Source organism: Tympanuchus pallidicinctus, unplaced genomic scaffold (assembly GCF_026119805.1).
Source record: "Tympanuchus pallidicinctus isolate F22 unplaced genomic scaffold, pur_lepc_1.0 scaffold17, whole genome shotgun sequence".
Taxonomy (NCBI): domain Eukaryota; kingdom Metazoa; phylum Chordata; class Aves; order Galliformes; family Phasianidae; genus Tympanuchus; species Tympanuchus pallidicinctus.
In genome coordinates this window covers 11462717-11480369 of record NW_026294690.1, presented here as the reverse complement: position 1 = coordinate 11480369, position 17653 = coordinate 11462717, and the positions used below count along the sequence as shown (strand labels likewise).

At 43.5% G+C, this 17653-nt stretch overlaps 1 protein-coding gene across 2 annotated transcripts in view; it reads right to left on the bottom strand.

The window, feature by feature from the left end:
• Window positions 1-17231, bottom strand: part of PRKAR2A (protein kinase cAMP-dependent type II regulatory subunit alpha) — a 53545-nt gene extending 36314 nt beyond the window's left edge. The window contains exon 1 of one of the 2 annotated variants that reach the window (XM_052678896.1): window positions 16810-17231. In XM_052678896.1, coding sequence (XP_052534856.1) covers window positions 16810-17062 — 253 coding nt within the window. In that variant the 5' untranslated portion in view covers window positions 17063-17231. The remainder of the gene's footprint in view (window positions 1-16809) is intronic. The other variant, XM_052678898.1, reaches the window with a different exon arrangement.
• Between the last annotated feature and the right edge of the window lie 422 nt (window positions 17232-17653).

Genomic DNA, 17653 nt, shown 5'->3' with positions numbered 1-17653 from the left:
TAAGCACAGGAACACTTCAGGGCGGTTTCTCTGATGGAGCAGATTCCAAGTTTCTGGCTGTGGGATTCTTTTTATTATAGATTTAATTTCTCGAACCACTCAGTTCTCCAGCTAAAATCAAGTATTTAATAAGTGTTTATCAACTTTATATCGTATCACTTAACCTGACTCACATTTTCCTCTTCCTGCACTAAGGAAAACATAAGTAGTGAGTGTTCATTCACATACAGGGACATCATATATGTACACACACAAGGAAAAAATAATGCTATGAAGTCACTCAGTGAGAAATGCTTTTAAAACTGATGAGCTACCTTCAGTCAATTCTGAAAAATCAGCAACACACATTTGCTAATAAAAGACTGCAATTTTGCTTCCTGAAAAGTGTATCCCTCCATTTATTTAGTAAATTGAGATGAATCATTTGCATCAAATCAATATCAAAAGTTCTGTACAAACATGACTTACATCAATAGCAAAAAGCCCTATTGCCACACAGCTGCAATTCTGCTTCTTAGTGGCTCCATCTCTCATTCAAAAAATTTGGGATATAAAACCTCAGACATTCACTGGGACTCAGTATTGTTGGAAGCACTGCAGGAGCTTCCTGGGGTTTGGTCAACTTTTTTTTATTTTTATTTTTGGAAAGTGAAAAAAAAAAAACCCAAGGAATTCTGCAGCATTCTTCAGTTTGCTCGGTGCTGAGACTTCCTTTTTGTCTCCTAACAGTGAAGCCTGGTTAGCCGTGCCTGAGCTACATGAGCGGTGACCACTGCTGAAGGCAGGTGTGAACACTCAGCCCCATATGTGAAAAAGTACACAGATATTACCTGCTTTTATTCTTGCTCTAAAAACCAAAGCAACAATTATAGTATTCGGATAAGAAATTGACAATAAAATTGTTCCTCAACTTCACAAACCAGATACAAGAGAATTAACCAACCCTACCACGTGTGGGATCCCACCCTTGCCGGTGCACTGAAAAGTGACTGGCAAAGAATAGCAGCAAGCTTCTTCCAAGCTGCATTACCACGGTAACAGTGTGAGACGTTTGTTTGCACTATTTACAAACTCTGTGAGGTTACAGAAAGCACTAAAGCTTGAGAGTACAGACAAATGACAACAGCCATCCCCAGCTGCTATCCTCTTCCTTCACATACTAAGAACATTACATTCCTACAAAGACTTGCCCAGGGTCACAGGAAAAAAACTCAGGGACAACGGAAGAACTGGCATTCCAGGCATGCAGAGTACGAGGTTAGCACTGTGACACCTTCAGTGAAAACACTGCTCCTATTCCAAAAGGGCTTTGCTTTTTACCAGGATCTGTGAATGCTTCCCTAATTACAACTGGGGAAAAATGCACACTGATTGCTTCTGATAGTGCTTATAATTTATAGAGACAGACTAAGTAAAGTTCTTGTGTGCCCAGAAAACTGATTTCCTTTACCATAGATCTTCCAGGCAACAGCCTGACCAACTCAACTACTTGCTGAAAGTTCTCTCATGAAAGATGGAGCAAAGTTTATGAAGGGTCACATGAATTCAGCAGAGGAGCTCCTTACGTTCTAACAGCAGTACAAAACATCAGTCACTTTAGAGCACTGCCCCATCAAACGACGGGGCAAAATCATCCTGTGCGAACAAAGAGAAACTGAATGCAAACTGCTCTTATGGAACAAACCACTGAAGATCATCCAACAAAATGAGAGCTGCCACTAGGAACTATGAGAGCTTAAATACCAGAAGTAGAGCACAGCACAAATCGAGGTGTGACTGTCTGTGCGGAATGCTGTATCGACTTACGATAAGGAAGTGCCAGGCTGCAGCTGTCAGACTTTTCCTACTCACCAAGATGTTAATGGACTCACATGAATACGAGCCATCACTGCTGCGAGAAAAGTTAAAGACTCAAGCACCAACATTTAAGGCTATCTAGTAATTAAATCAGTGTGCTATAAAGGAATCAAGACTTTCACCATGCAATCAGACTGCAACAAATGCTAATCGAAACAAGTTTTTCAACAAGCAAGTAGTTCAAGGCAGTTCTCTGTGATTAGTACTAATAAAAAAGCCACAAAGTATCCACACACATACACTTGGCCTTTCTGTAAAATACTTTTATATGTATTAAGTTGGAAAACAATCACAAAATTACATTACTATTAAACATTTCAATAAAACGTGGGCATTCTTTTTCAGTCAGTGTTTAAAAATAGAGCTCAGCAGGAGATAAAGCATAAAACCAAAGCAGCACCACACCGTGGTCTCCAATTTAATTGATTTTTTTTTTTAATTTATATTTAAAAATTACTGACACAAAATGGAAGTATTAATTGGCTACTTCTAAAGGAAAAAGATGAATGAACAAGCAAGGCAGCTTTGTCAGTAAAAAAAAGACGTTTCACAAGGATTTTAGAGCTGCTCTGCTATTCTCAGTCGGCTGTTTTATTTAAGGAGGAAGAAAAAATGTGACGTGCTCTGGGATAGGCAGACTTGAAATAGCTGATACATTCAGGAAAGCCATAAATCTTGATGGAAGAAATCAGGGGAAACCTCTGGTTACAACAACTTAAGAACCACTACTAAAAGATTTTTGTCTTTTTATATCAAAGACATTTTAGAAAAAAATACACCACTATTTCAGCGTTCTCATTTCATGACTGACCGCACTACGGTGCATGGTATGATTTTGGTTATGTTCATCAGCAGATATCAATTCCGTACCAAGAAGGACCACGCTCCTGCTACGCAATGAACCCCGCACTCACAGTTCAGGAGTTAACAGCCTAACTGAAGCCCAACTACAGGGGAACAAACAGCTATTGAGCAGCACTCGGCGTTATCTGACGCTGCAATGGCTGACCCACACAGCCCTCAGACCCACACGTCAGCCCCATTTCCTGCTGACGTGTTCAGATCCAGGCAAACATCACACTTCCTTGCTTCTGGAGTTGATTTTTATGAGCGTGATCTACATTACAAAGATCAAACAGGTCGCAAGGATGTGTGCATTTGCTTTACAGAAAAGGGGTTAGACAAATTCCCAGTGCTAAGGCAGATCTCAAGTGAAAGGATGCATTTCGCAGTGATCAGAGATATAACAGTATGTCAGTACTGTAACAGAACTGCCAGGGTATGAAATGAAAGGCTGGGGGTTGTTGTTGTTGTTTGTTTTTTAGATAATACAGTTCCACACTGCACAGAAAAAGAAGGACGCTGCTGCAAAGAAGGAGGAGATACAAGCAGATGTGTCTGCTCTCCCAAGTGTTGCCAGAAGACAAGGCCCTGGAAGGCACAGCAAGGCAGTCAGGTCACTGCTGAGTGAAAAGAGGAAGTTTAATCCTGCTGCTAAAGCCCAAGTAAAGAGAAAAGCATTTCAGAAATATGAAAATAAAAGGAGCCATATTAACAGTATTAAGAAAAAAACTAAGAGGCAGAATGCTGCTAGAATTATAAAGGAAGCATTAACCTTATGATGAGAAGTAAAAATTGAAAACAGTTTGGAGGCAAGTTGTATAAAGATCTAGAAAAAACTAGAAAGGGTTAAAGATGAATTGAGACTACAGAGCAACACAACCATACCATACATACATACACAACACAACCATAGCAATGAGAAATGCAAGCCTCCTCAAAAGACATGCCTCAGACAGGACAAGATACCTGAATCTTATCAGCTCTGGTACCTCGCAACACTTCCCTCTGTAAGAAACCCAGCAGCACACAGCAGTGCCTCGGGGCAGTGCCAAAGGAAGGGCCACCTCTTCCCTTCCCAGCTCTCAGAGCTCTGTTACCCTGCCAGCCCTGCTTTAGGCTTCACCTCTCTACTTAACACTCCCGCTCGTCAGAAATGGTAGAAAAGATAAGTAATAATAACATGGTGTGAATAACGCCAAACTCAGCCGTGATCATTTGGTTTTGCATTTTCAGAAACCTAATTAAAAGTTCCACCATTATCCTGAACACATTATATGATTATGGAAACCGCAACAACAGCAAGGGCGCACTGAAGGCCTCTCCATTTCAGAGCACCGTGGCCAAGGCAGACACACAAAGCTGCAGCAAGGACACCCTGTGAGGCTGGAAGCCTCCTCATAAAGGCAGGCCAATGGCTGCGGGAAACACCAGCCAGGCAGTAACTGCCACAGCCCAACACGGGGCAAAGCCATACCTGGGGAAAAGCCTGCATTGAAATAGTACAGCTAAGGAAGAAAATGCTATCGCTTCTATGAGCTTTAGTGTTCATGCAGCCGCAGGTAAAAGCTGCTTTGAAATTACATTTGAGGGGAGCAGGAGACAGGCCTGTCACAACTCCGTTAGTACCACCAGCGAGTTGAGGCACAGAACTCACAGCCCTCAGCACAGCACTGCCTTTCCCTTCCCCCCTCTGCACAGCCACCACGCCGTCCTCGAGCTCCCGCATTCTGCCAGTGAGGATGAAAGGCACCATGAGGAGGAAAGCTGTGGCTCCCACTCACACAAAAACCCTTCTGCTCAGTTTCAAAACCCACACCTTAGGCTGCTGTTTCCTAGACTTTTAACATATTCCTGCTACCAACATTTTACTTCACATTTCAAGGTCCGTCTTGGAATAGCAGTAAATAATGAGCCCACGCATGTTCACAGCTGGATTGCTGTTTCCTGAAAGCTAACTTTGGTTTTGCAACAGATTACAATGCTGATGATGTTCTTGGCACTCTTTTGTTCCAGGTCATACACTATCCGTCCCATTCACAGAATGGCCAGGATCGTGAATCTCCAACCCCCTGCCACATGCAGGGCCACCAACCTCCCCATTTTAGACCAGGCTGCCCAGGGCCCCATCCAACCTGGCCTTGAACACCTCCAGGGATGGACGGGGCATCCACAGCCTCTCTGGGCAGCTGTTCCAGCACCTCACCACTCTCTCAGTAAAGAACTTCCCCCTGATACCCAACCTCAATCTTCCCTCCTTCAACTTGAAACCATTTTCCCTTGTCCTGCAGTTATCAACCCTTTCAAAGAGTTGATTCCCTTCCTGCTTGTAGGCTCCCTGTAGGTACTGAAAGGCTGCAATGAGCTCACCCTGCAGCCTTCTTTTCTCCAGGCTGAACAAGCCCAGTTCCCTCATCTGTCTTTGTAGGGCAGGACCTCCAGCCCCCTCATCATCTTTGTGGCTCTCTGGACCCTCTCCAACAGCTCTTTGTCTTTCTTATATTGGGGGCTCCAGACCTGGACACAATACTCCAAATGGGCCTCACAAGAGCAGAGGGGGACAATCACCTCCCTGTCCCTGCTGACCATCCCCATCAAGATCAATCTTTCCTCATACACCTCAGGTGACATCTTCAAATCCCAATTAAACACACCCACAAACTTCTATACAGTCTCTGTCAACAAAACTCGCCAAAATAACACTCCACTTTTCAACTATTATCCATTGCCTCATATCTGTCTTTCAGACATTGGTATATTTTAAGATAGAGCAAATGTTGCATTCATTCCTAATACTTTTCTAGGTGCATTTAGCATTTAAGACAACTTCAGTTACACATAATGCTGTATTTTTATTTGGGTCTATAAGGAAGAATTCATTTGGTCTTATATGTAAAGAAAGATGATGATGATACACAGATATCTTTGCAATTTACCAGGGAAAAAAGGGGGGGAGAGGGAGATGTTTGATTGCTTGTTTTCATTAGAAAGCCAGCCTTAATTTTACATTCACTGCATTGTATTTTAAAAGAGATTCCATCTGCTCTGTCTGTAGCACATATTAATATTCAGAAGACATCTGCAATGTGCAGACCAAGCTTTTAATTGGAATCATGTCACAGCTACCATCACACAACACAGAATGTAAATGTTGGATATCTGCACTTGGCAGCCGCTTGGCAGCCTTATTATGAAGTCCTACTGAGACTGACAGTCTTTAAGTAACGTGGTATTGGGGCATAAAAAGCTATCTAGAAAAATCAAACACTTACTACCGTGATACAGTTTTACAACACCATCCATACCTAACATAGCTTACAGGCACCTCAAACCACTTGTGAGCAAAATGTCTTTTAGAGTCAAGTTTCAAAAGCCGACAAACTGATACAAGTTCTTCAACCTGTTTGTTACAACAGTAATTGAGCACATCTCATCTGTACCTATAGGACAAAGAAAACCCAACTTCACTTGTGTGGTCAAGCTAGAAGCACTTACATAATCTAAAACTCTAGCACTGCTAAGCATGTAGGAGCACCTAAATGCAATTAACAACTACGCTCAGTGACTTAATACACTTTCTTATAATGTCAGACAAATTATTCTGGAATGAACAATATAATTACTTTTTCAACAGGAAGTTAATAGCAACTTCACTTGCTTCAAACCCTTACCAAGTCACAGTACTGTAAATCACATTTTCACTATCACCTACATACTTTCAGCTTGCACTCTTCTGCTACAGGTTCTAACAAACGGGGCAGCAACCAGCCACCTATAGAGAAAAACATTTACATGCAGACACACATGCCTGCCCAATAACCAGCTGATCTGCTGGCAAACCAATCTTACCAGTAGGTAAATGGGAAGTAGGAATGCTAAGAAAAGTAACATTTGCTTTTTATGCAATATACATTGTTATGGGAATTTCTCTTATCGTCTTTGCCATAGATTTGCCAAAAAAATGTTTATTATGATACCATGATAATCTCAAGATCATCACTTGTTAGGATATGGATGTGTCACCACAAAAGCAATTATACAAATACAGGCAACATAAGAACAGGGAACTGTGATCCCACAGCTTCAACCTTGATGCCCTTCTCTGGCAGCTTAATTGGCTTAAGGGATACTGCTTAACAACTGCTTTACCACAGCTCCCAGCACAAATACGTGACCTACAGCAGCAGAAGGGCACTTATTTGTGCTCAGGACACACTTGCACAGCCAGGCTCGAGCCCACACTCACACTGGCACACTGTGCACATCCACCACCATTGCAGAGCACGTTATACAGAAGTGCAACAATCACAGTCAGACAACAGAGCTGCCCCTGAGCGCAGTCCCAAACCTGAGCACACATCAGCAGCATCAGCGCTTCAAAACTGTTCCAGTGCAAAGGAAAAAAATCATTAGATTTAGCATTTCTTCAGTGGTCTGCTCATCTTTGCACTTGAACAGAAAAGAAGAATTAATGTGGGCAGTCACAGATGAGAGGCATCATAAAAGCTTTTCCTTTTGCCTCTTCACTATTTACCATCTCAGAAAAAGCAGATCGGAGTCACTCCCAGCCAGTTACTGCATGCCATGTGACAGACTGAAAGAAGCAACTGTGAAAAAAACAACAAACTTCTACAGAAGCAACTCGAAGAAAAATATGGTAGAGAGAAGATGTGAATCTAAGCAGAAACAACCAGCAACAGAGACAGGGCACAGTGTTTTGTATGCCTAGCATGGCCGTTACACAGCTGTACTTGTCAGGTCAACCAGGGCTCAGGATCGGGTAATTATAGCTCCATAGGTAGTAGGATTTAAGAACAGCATCCTATAGCTAAAAAAAGAAGGTATGTAAAAGCTCATGGCTCTTTGGTTGGGTCACTTCTAATTTCATTACCAATTCCTACTGCCATTACTGATTTGAGTGATAAATATAGCATGTTTTTACATAAGACAAAGCTGGAGTGAATTGTACAGTCATCAGATCTGATCTGCATAAAAGCCGCAAGAGGAATTTCAATTAGTAACACCAACATCAAGTGTGACTTCAGGCTGATTCAGAGCTTAATCTCACACATCCGTGTTTAGATCAGGGCACGAGACAACTTGTATACGCTAGGCACAGAAATGCTAACTTAATGCTATGCTGCACTGCACTAGGAAAGTACTGCCAGCAGGTTGAGGGAAGTGATGGCTCCTCTGCCCAGCCACATCTGGAGGAGTAGCAGCACTCACAGCACAACAGACAAGGACACAAAGGAACCGGAGACAGCTTGAAAAAGGGCCACAAAGATGATGAGAGACTGGAGCATCTCTGCTACCGGCAATGCTCAGAGGCAGCAAAATATATAAAATCCTCTTTTAAAAAGTTAATGATCGTCCACATTCTGGACTAAGTTCAATGTATTATCTGCCCTCTTAGCCAATGTCAGAAAACGCATCTACTGATGACCTGTGACAGCCTATGGATCCTTCCAAGTCACTCTTCTCTAGGATTTAGGCCTCCATCCTGCAAACATAACCACCACTGAAAAATATTGTAGCTGACAATGCTCTAATTGTGATATAATTTTGCTTGTAATTTTGTATTACACAAAAGTAACTTCTGTAACTTGCCTCAGAACAATGTATTTTGTAGCCTTTTTTATTTCAGACTTATGTTTCTAATGATATCACACGAACAGTGAACAAAGCTTACCTACAACACAGCACAGCTGTAAAAAGAATTGTCTCCGCATAAGGAACTGCCTCGATAGACAATCTCAGATTGAAACCATTATTAAAAAAAAAAGCCAACAACAAAACACACTTCCAATACCTGCACCATGTGTGTGTTCACAGGAAGATGACTCTGAAGAAAAGAGGAAGAGTGAAGATGGCTTTGTCCTGAAAAAAGTAAAAATCGCTGTGTTCTGCCCAGCCCAGGAAAAATCCTCTTTATGCTCAAGAACACTTGTTGTGGCTGCAGAAGGGCACAATTTAGCACCTACCCCATTTTTAGTTTGCCAGTAACAATAAAGAAGCCCAAAGCGAGCCACAGCAGATGAACTCACTTTTAGTGGCAGAACCTCTGGCACAAAGCATAAAGCTCCCCACAGTCACTGCTACTGATTGCTTCAAAACAAATCCTGCACGTTGCAGATCTCTGAGCTATGAACACTTAACAATGTCTCCACAAGAGAGCTATGGAAAGATACACGACACAACGCTTAATAATCAAAGAGCTTAAAATGGCTTTGCAAGGATATGAGATGCTCACAGAGTGCAAGAAAAACTGAAGTCCATACAAACATATCATAGTTACACAAAGTCAAGGACTAGAACTGAAATCATTATGAACTACAGCTGGTGATGTTTAATTTCCAGATGCTTGAGAGATGGAATTAATATTATCACTCTTAGTTTCATTAAGCAGCAGTATTTTAAAACAAGAATACTTGTGGAATCTGCTGCCACCGTTCCCCCAAAAGCAGTGAATGTTAATCTATGTTAATGAGCCATCCTTCATAACTTATCACTGCAAAGTCTCTCGGTTCTACAAGTACGTATGAATTTTAATCAGATACATTGACATCAGATGATAAACTGTTTCAGGACAAATTCCATTCAGAAGAAAAAAAGCAATTCCATCAGCCTTAGCTGCTCATTCCTCAGCTATCCTAGAGACACCCTTCATACAGAGATGTTCTCCACACCCATGACAAGCTGGCACTGACCAGATCCATTCACTACAGCATGTCCTTGCAGGTGCAATTCTTCCTCACTGAGCAGGAATAGTGGTGTTGCCACAGAAACGGCAGCGTTTCCTGGATCCCCAAAAGGGTGAAAAACAAAAAGCAAACAACAAAAAAGCCACCACCATCAAATGTTTGTCTTCCTTTTAAGATCTCTTCTTTGGAATATAGTTTTCTCAAAAGGAAGCAGAAAACAATATGCTACCCCAAGGGAGGAAGAGTCAAAATGGAAATGAAGGGCCACGGTGACATCCTGCTTTATAACACTGCTAATATACAATCACCATGAACAAGGATCTCAGCACTACAACTTAGCCAAAAATCCAAAGGAATGGGAAGACTTACAATCATCACCCAAAAAAAAACAGACTGTCCACCTCTCCATACAAACTCCATACATGTTTTTAGAATGTTCTGCAAGTGAAACGGTACCTTAACGTTTGTAATTCTTCACTGCATACCACTCGGATCCGCACTACAGAAAGTTACCAACGGAACATCATCATTTTACCAAAACTACCTTCTTACCTCCATCTTGAAATCCCAACCCTTCCTTACAAAGCAGTTTAGAAAGAATTTCTGAGACAAACTGCTCAACTGTGCTCACGCAGCAGCGCCCAGAGCAGAGTGCTGGGCTGCAGGCTCTGCAGCACCACCTCAGAACCACAGAAGCTGCTGCTGCACCCCTTGGCAGCCGAGTTCCTGCAGGCTCTGCACCACGTCAGAAAAGGAAAGCTGGTCTTCAAGCCACCCTCAGGAAGTCCACAGGAAATGAAAGCAGCAGTAGCTTGAAATTTTTTTTAGCAAATTGAAACAAAAATAAAGATTTATGTTTATCTTAAAAGCAGTGCTACAGAATGGATACCTGCAGTCCCTCCCACATGCCATCAAAGCAAGCTGTTTCCAGAGCTGCCTTCCCTCCTGGGGGGAATTTCTAAGTCAACATTCAGAGCTGAATTCCCACTAGTTGCTGTCTGCAAGCTCCACACAGAAAAGAAATGCTCCAGTATGGAAAAGACTTGAAGTAAAACTGCTACTAACAGAATGCTGGGCTTCATTATATGACAGCTGATGTATATTTATCAAATACAGACCAAATCCCACAAGTATGAGAACTGCAAGACAGGCTTTTCTCTACATCTCCTCCAAGTGTTCTGTCTGCTGAAGCACACAGAAAACATGATCACCAAAATTTCTACAACCTCACCAACAAAAATGGAGATGAGCCCAAAGCAGCTGATTAGTTGTGCGATAGATTTCTGGAGGTTCTTCTTAAAGTCTTTTTCAGGTCTTTAAAAAGAAAAAAAGTGCATTAAAAACATCTCCCAAGCATAAGAATCAACACTTTGGTGCAAGAGTCCTTTATAAACTGGACTTTCACCCAGTCAGATTTCTCAAACTCCCCATTACTTTTTCAGCCACTTGCTAAACTTGCTATGATTTACTGTTTCACGTCACAGTGATGTATAAATAACCAGAAGCCTACCCAGCACCTGAGTGCACCACGTGCACAGTGCAGACATTTAACGTGGAACTGATGGCTCCTCAGAAAAGAAATGAAACCTAAACCTGTGCAGTTCAAAGAACCTTGCAGTGCCAGAAGCACCACACAACTGCTCTGTGCTGTGAGCAGCAATACAGAGCCAGCCACGGGCCACAAGGATGCAAGTGCAGTACTGTATGCAAAGCCAGCTACAAGAACCAAAGAAATGTTAGAGACACAATAAGGAACTGAATGAGGAACAAACAAGGTTGCTAGGGCTCTATTTGCTACTGCCTCCTCCTTTTTTCATAAAAAAAATAATTACAACCATTCATGAATTTGAACATATTACTGAAGCTAGTGAGAAACATTCACAGATTATCTTGGCTATGGTTCCAGCCTTCATTTGAATAATGAGTAACTGCTCTTTGTTAAACATTAATGTCTTTTAATGAGTGGTTTGTGAATAATTTGAAGTGAGATTGTTCTCTGTTGCCTTCTCTTCCCCACAATCTCCACTGTACTATTTCATGTAAAAGGGTACAACTAAATTTCTGTGTTAGTAGGAGGGGAAGACTGGACTCTGCAACACTGACAGAATTGTCTCATCACCCTAACATGGCTTTTTTAAATGAGAAAAAAACCAGCAGAGTTAACAGGTTACTGTGAAGTACGACATATAAAGTATGACACCTAGTACTGCAATACACTCCATGCCGGAGCCTAATTTTAGAACCTATTAGAAGAATCAAATTTCACAACTTTCATATAATTTTCTTTATAGAAAACTTCCTAAACAAGGAAACTGAAGCTTCTAAGAATCCAGCAATTACTTACAGCAACCAGCCAGCCACTCACTTCGTATTTAGTCATGCTCTTTTCAGAGATGAGCACACAGAGTAATGCAATTCCTATTTGTCCAAGGTAACAGCAGGATACAAGAGCAGAAACTGAACCTAGAATTCTATTCCCCTGCACAGCCATAGGAAGTATCAGGAGTTCTTTCAGGAAGTACCAAGGGGAAAGAAAAAAAGCACTGCTTACCCTCATTCCTCACATTTTAGAAAGCAAAGATCACTGAGGAAAGCACCATCAGTACATCAAGGCACTCAGAGCGAGCTAGGATAAGAGGAGATCTTTCTCAATAGATTCTAACAGCTTTCCAAGAGACGATACAGGAATAACAGTGGTGATGTCAGAGCTGTACATGTAACACATGTATATCACTAGCATTGCAAGGAACTTCTCTTTTAAAACCAAAGTACAAGCTCCTCCTTACGAATGGAAATTAGCACACATTCAGCAGTACGCAGCCACGACTGCAAATTTCATGCAGCTCATCTTTAAAGCTCTGTTTCTCAGTGAGCAACCTGAATCCTTTCACTTTGTACCTGCAGCCCTCTCACTTTCTCAGGTAAAAAACACATACTGCATTAATCTTGTAATTAATTTCCTATCTATACTGAAGATTATCTATGGGGCTCCTGAGATACTAATGGTGACTTTCTTAGAACTACATCACCTGGGTAAGAAAAGAAGCCTGATCTTGTAATAGAATAAGTATGATCTAGGAACAAACACTGAAAAGCAAGTCTTCTGTAATAAGCTAACAATCAAAATGAAGAAAATCCATAAAGCTTCGATGAAGTTACTAAAGAAAACTGGAATGAGAACTCTTTAATACTTAGTTTATCTTCGAAGTTGCTCTTTGTGAACATGACAAATAGAGGGAGTGAAGTTCCATTAGTACTAACAGTAGTTGCTCTATGTAATCCCACAGATTTAAGTCAGTTAGAACTGGCTCTGCAAAAGCAAAGCCATGTCCAAGGGCAGCAGCTGCACAATGGCAGTCTTTCACTTGGTATTTTCTGTTCAACAAGTCCCAGACACTGGGCTGCCAGGGCCTAACAAAAATCAGAGCATTTAATGCACAAACGTTTCTTTTGAAACACTGTCAACAGGAATTCATTGCTAATGCTTTGCTTTATATTTGATTTGATGTTATTGATGGAGACCAAAGAATAAATAGAACTGTAAGGTTACTTCTACACCTTCAGACTGCGAGGCTTGCTTACACACACACACTGTTTAAACATATTATGAAGAAAAAACTCAATGGCTTAACAGTTAGATCACAATCAAAACCTTCCTTCCACCTCTTTGAAGTTCTGGAATAGCTGATTACAAACACAACTGCATCAACACAAGAGTTGGTCACACTTCAAGGGAAGAAGGGAGGATGCAGTGCTAGTAATTACCAAAGCATTCCCTGGACTTTTAATAGAGAAGCTATTCTGTGGAGGCAGTTTGCATCATACAACACCGTAACACCGTAAGATGTTCTGCAAAGGAAGGCTCTTGTAATGTTAAGGACAAAGAACTCAGAGCAAGGACAACACTACTGCGCTTTATGCTCAGTAAATTAACAGTTACAGAGGAAGGAGTGGAAATACTGTGAAAAACCAAAAGCCTTTCCACTGTACAAGTGATCCCACCTCACAGGAACACCTGCAATGACCCAGCAAAATGAATGAGGTCTGGAAATTTGAACACTACTCTTCAAAAGTGCCACTGTTGCCCCTATTCAATTCTTTTGATTTCTCATTCAATCTATTTCCTTCTTTGGGGTTTTGGGGTGGTTTTTTTTTTCGGGGGGGGGGGGGGGGGGGGGGGGGGGAGGGAAGGGAGGGGGGAAGGGAGCAGAATAGCATATTATGGGTAACTGATAACTCACATAGGTGCAAGATCACAAAGAATGTATGTAATACAGTAATTCCCTAGGAATTCCACAGGACACATCAGCCAAGATCATTACAAGAAAGCAAACGGTGCTCACCAATAAGAAGAGAAGTAATCCAAAACTGTTTGAAATTAACATCAGGCATTTGTGTTGGCAATTCAAAAAATAAACATTTCCAAGATGGACTGAACTCTCATTCAGCATCACTTCCAAGATCTGATGATACAAAAGAGCCAGTCCCATCCTCCTGATTCCCTTCTGCTCACAGATCCCACCGATGTTTTAAACGTGACATTCAGCAAATTCTTTAGTATTATTTGAGAAGTCCAGTGCAGGATTCATCAGTATCTTCTGACCTGTTCTTTCAGAGTCATATGCACCATTTTTCTACATAACAACAGAGCATACAACAAAGTGACTGTTTTACTTCATACATACATACACATATGTATACATAGGAGTGTTACCTTTTGCTAAGCAAGCAGCTGAAAAGCACACTCCAACGTTACGATGATACACGTGGATGGAAAAAGGAACTTGCACTAAAATAACTGCAATTAATTATAACATCTGTGTTGTTCAAGTTACAGTCACAGAATATCTTGAGTTGGAAGGGACTCTCCAAGGCTCGCTGATCAATATTTTAGTTCCACTGTTAATTTTGCCTAAGATCTCCAGGAATAAATATGTATGTTTGTGTAGTTAATTAAAGCAAATAAAAAAAAACAAGCAGACAAAATGGAAGGTTACTGGGGCAACATCTTCCCTCAGCCATCAGGAAGGAGAGCCGCCTCACCTCCCTCAGGTTTCTTACAACAGAAGTATTTGCAAAGCCACAGTTAAGCTTCCAACAACAGAAAGAACACTTCTGTGGCCTTCATTTCACAGCCTTAGGACAACCATTCAGAGACTGCCTGTTGCAAGCACCACGGTCAATGACACTTTCTGAGAATCCTTGGCAATGTCCTCGGCCTGATTTCTGGAGCTGCCACTTTGCATCTTCTCCCGTTTCTATTGACTTTTCAGTTCTGCAGTCATACCAAACACAAAGGCTCTCAGGAAAGCTTTGTATGCATCAACTCTGCCACAGCCTCACAAATACTTCTGCTGGATGTTGGCTTTTTTTTCCCTCCACTATCACTATTTTTCCACACATTCCTTACGCTCCACTGTGCTTAAAAACCACATCCTAATGTCCTCTTATTCACATATTCAAGGACTCAAATCAAAGATAAAACTTCTAAGAGGCAGGGAGAATAAGAAATCACCTCCAGATTTATGCTTAAGTGCTCTAAGACAACGGAGGTCTCCTCTTTAGTGTCACTGGCTCCACTGATGGAATACCACGATGTCAAAAACGGAACAGAACCACTGATATCCCTACAGCTACACAAAAACAGTTGCCACGTGGTTTACAGACTGAGCCCAAAGTTTACTCTGATTTTATTTCTTCCTGTTTTTACCATCTGCACTCAAAACACCTGGGGCAAAAATGTAACTTACCTGCTACATTCTCTAAGCACACAAAAACAGTAAGATACACAGATTTCATGAGGCCAGAAGCAGAAACGAGATAACCACGTTATTTGTGCAGACCTCTTTCATACACTCAGCAAATACAGCTAGATCAGTCATTCAAACAAGGTTTAAATTTCCTCAACATACTTCACAGACACTGATTTTGTTGTTATATTTAAAAATACCCATGGAAGCACATTTATAATATCTGTTTGACTTATCTTTGCACCTTAGTGGTACATATAGAGAGCTGACCTAGGAAAACAAAGTGAAATTAATTACAATCTGCCCTAACTCGTCCAAGACGAAAAAATGCACAGCATTAGAGCCTGTCCAGCAGGATTATCTGAGACTTCCTCCAGTTATGTGCTTTCTCTATCTTTAGAGATTATCTGTTGGATGTTGAGCAGTCAATACGTACACAGATCTCCCAGAGTAATGTAGAAGTATTTTCCTATCTTGTAGGACAGAGATACCAGAACCCTTAACTTCCAACATTTTCCAGTTAATAAAATCTTCTGTGGCAACATTCATAACAGAAACCTGAAAAACACACAGCCACGGTTGACTGCCCCACATAATGTTAAACAATGCAAGAATCGTTTCCCTGACTGCACAGGGACCAAGTACAACACGGGACTATTCCTCCCCTGGGTCACTGAAACTGTGAGCAAGGAACAGAGCGTTTTTTCAGATAAGAAGCAAGACAGCAGCAGTGACAGTACTGCCTGCCTGCAGAGCTCTGACCAGCACAAGTGACACTGAGCGGTCTTGCTCATTTTTTCCTCTGGGACAGAAAGGGGATGAGCAGAAACCTGAAGCAGAGGAACCACTTTTCTCCTAGAAAGCCTCGCCACATCAAGCTATGCTTGAACAACTGTAAAATTTGTGGTGGCACATGGCTTCTCATCTGAACACATTTAACTTAAGAGAACTTCCTGGAGTGCAGCTGTCAGCATTCACCAGGAAAACTCCACACTTAATTCTCAAGAGATAGCTCAAACCCTGCAATGAGACAAGCTGATCAAGAAACAGAGCCGCATTCAGCGGCATTAAGAAAATCATTAGCAAGAAGGAAACCCTTACTCACATTATAAGCCACGGGTATAAGACCTGCAATGAGAGGACTGACAGCTGGGGGAATGCACGCCTTTCTCACCTGTCCCTCCCCCTTTGTCGACGTTCTCTAACAAAGAGAATATTCCGGGTTTTCACTAATCACGGGTCCAAAACCATACGTGTGCCTACAAGTGCCATTCATGAAAATCTAAAGCAACTTTTCGCGCTGAAGCTCAAGCAGAGCCCCAGGTCTAAGCGCTGTGTGCCGCACGAGGCGGTGGCAGAGCGGCACAGGAGGCGTTTCACTGCACACACCGGGGAAGCGCCTCACAGAGCCGCAGTGCAAAAGGAGCGGGTTTCTGTTCCCATTATTAGCGGCGCCTGGAGAAGTCGCCCACCCGGCCCGTCCCCGGTTTCGGACAGAAACGCCAGGATGAGGCAGAGGAGACCGCACCGCAACACATGATCTCGCCCATCACATGCTTGGCAGCGCGCTCATTCAGCCGCAGGCGCAGTGCCGCCGGACACCGCGGGGCGCCGCGTCCCGCCCCCCCTCAGGGCCGGATCCCCTCGGCGCTACTCACGCTCGAAGTCGGAGTCGGAGTCCTCGTCGCCGCGCTCGGGCTCCTCCTCGCCGTTGGACTCGGTCTGCATGGGCTCCCCGTCGAAGCTGACCACCCTCCGGCCGTCGCCGGTCGCCTCCCGCTCGCGGGCATCCCGCAGCCGGGTGAAATACTCGGCGGCGAAGCCCACCAGGTCGGCCGGCCGGTGCCGCAGCACCTCCACCGTGTAGCCCTGCAGCAGCTCGGTGAGGCCCGGCGGGATCTCGATGCTCATGGTGCCGGCGGGACCGAGGAGGAGGCCGCCGCCGCCTCCTTTCCTCCTCCCCGCCCCGCGGGCGGCTGTAGCGGTGGCGGGCTCAGGCCTCCCTCCGCGGGCGCTGACTGACTCCCGCCGCTCCGCTCGCGCGAGCCGCGCCGAAGGAGGTGGGGAGGGGGGGGGAGGACGGGACGGGAGCTGCCCGACCGCGCAGGCGCGGGAGCGGGCGCCGAGCCAACCGCCGCGCACGCGCCGAGCGGGAACGGCGCGTGCGTCACCCTGAGGCGCGGCCCGCGCGGGAGCGGGAACGGGGGCGCGCGGGAACAGCAGTGCGCGTGAGCGGCGGGAGCTGAGGGCGAGGCGGGACGTTCCCGCGCGGTCCGGCTCCGTGTGCTCGGTGAGGCGGCCGAGCCCGCGGCCGCTCGTCGTGCATCAGCCGCCGCCGCGGTGGAACTGACGGCGAGAGATGTTTGTGCAGATGTTCTACCTCGTGGAAAAGGTCTGGTCCTGTTCCTGGGCAAAAAGGGCTGAAAGGTTAAACAGCAGCCTGGAGTGTGGAGGGCCAAAGTGCTTTTGTGATACGCTTGCAAATCTGATCTTTAAATTACC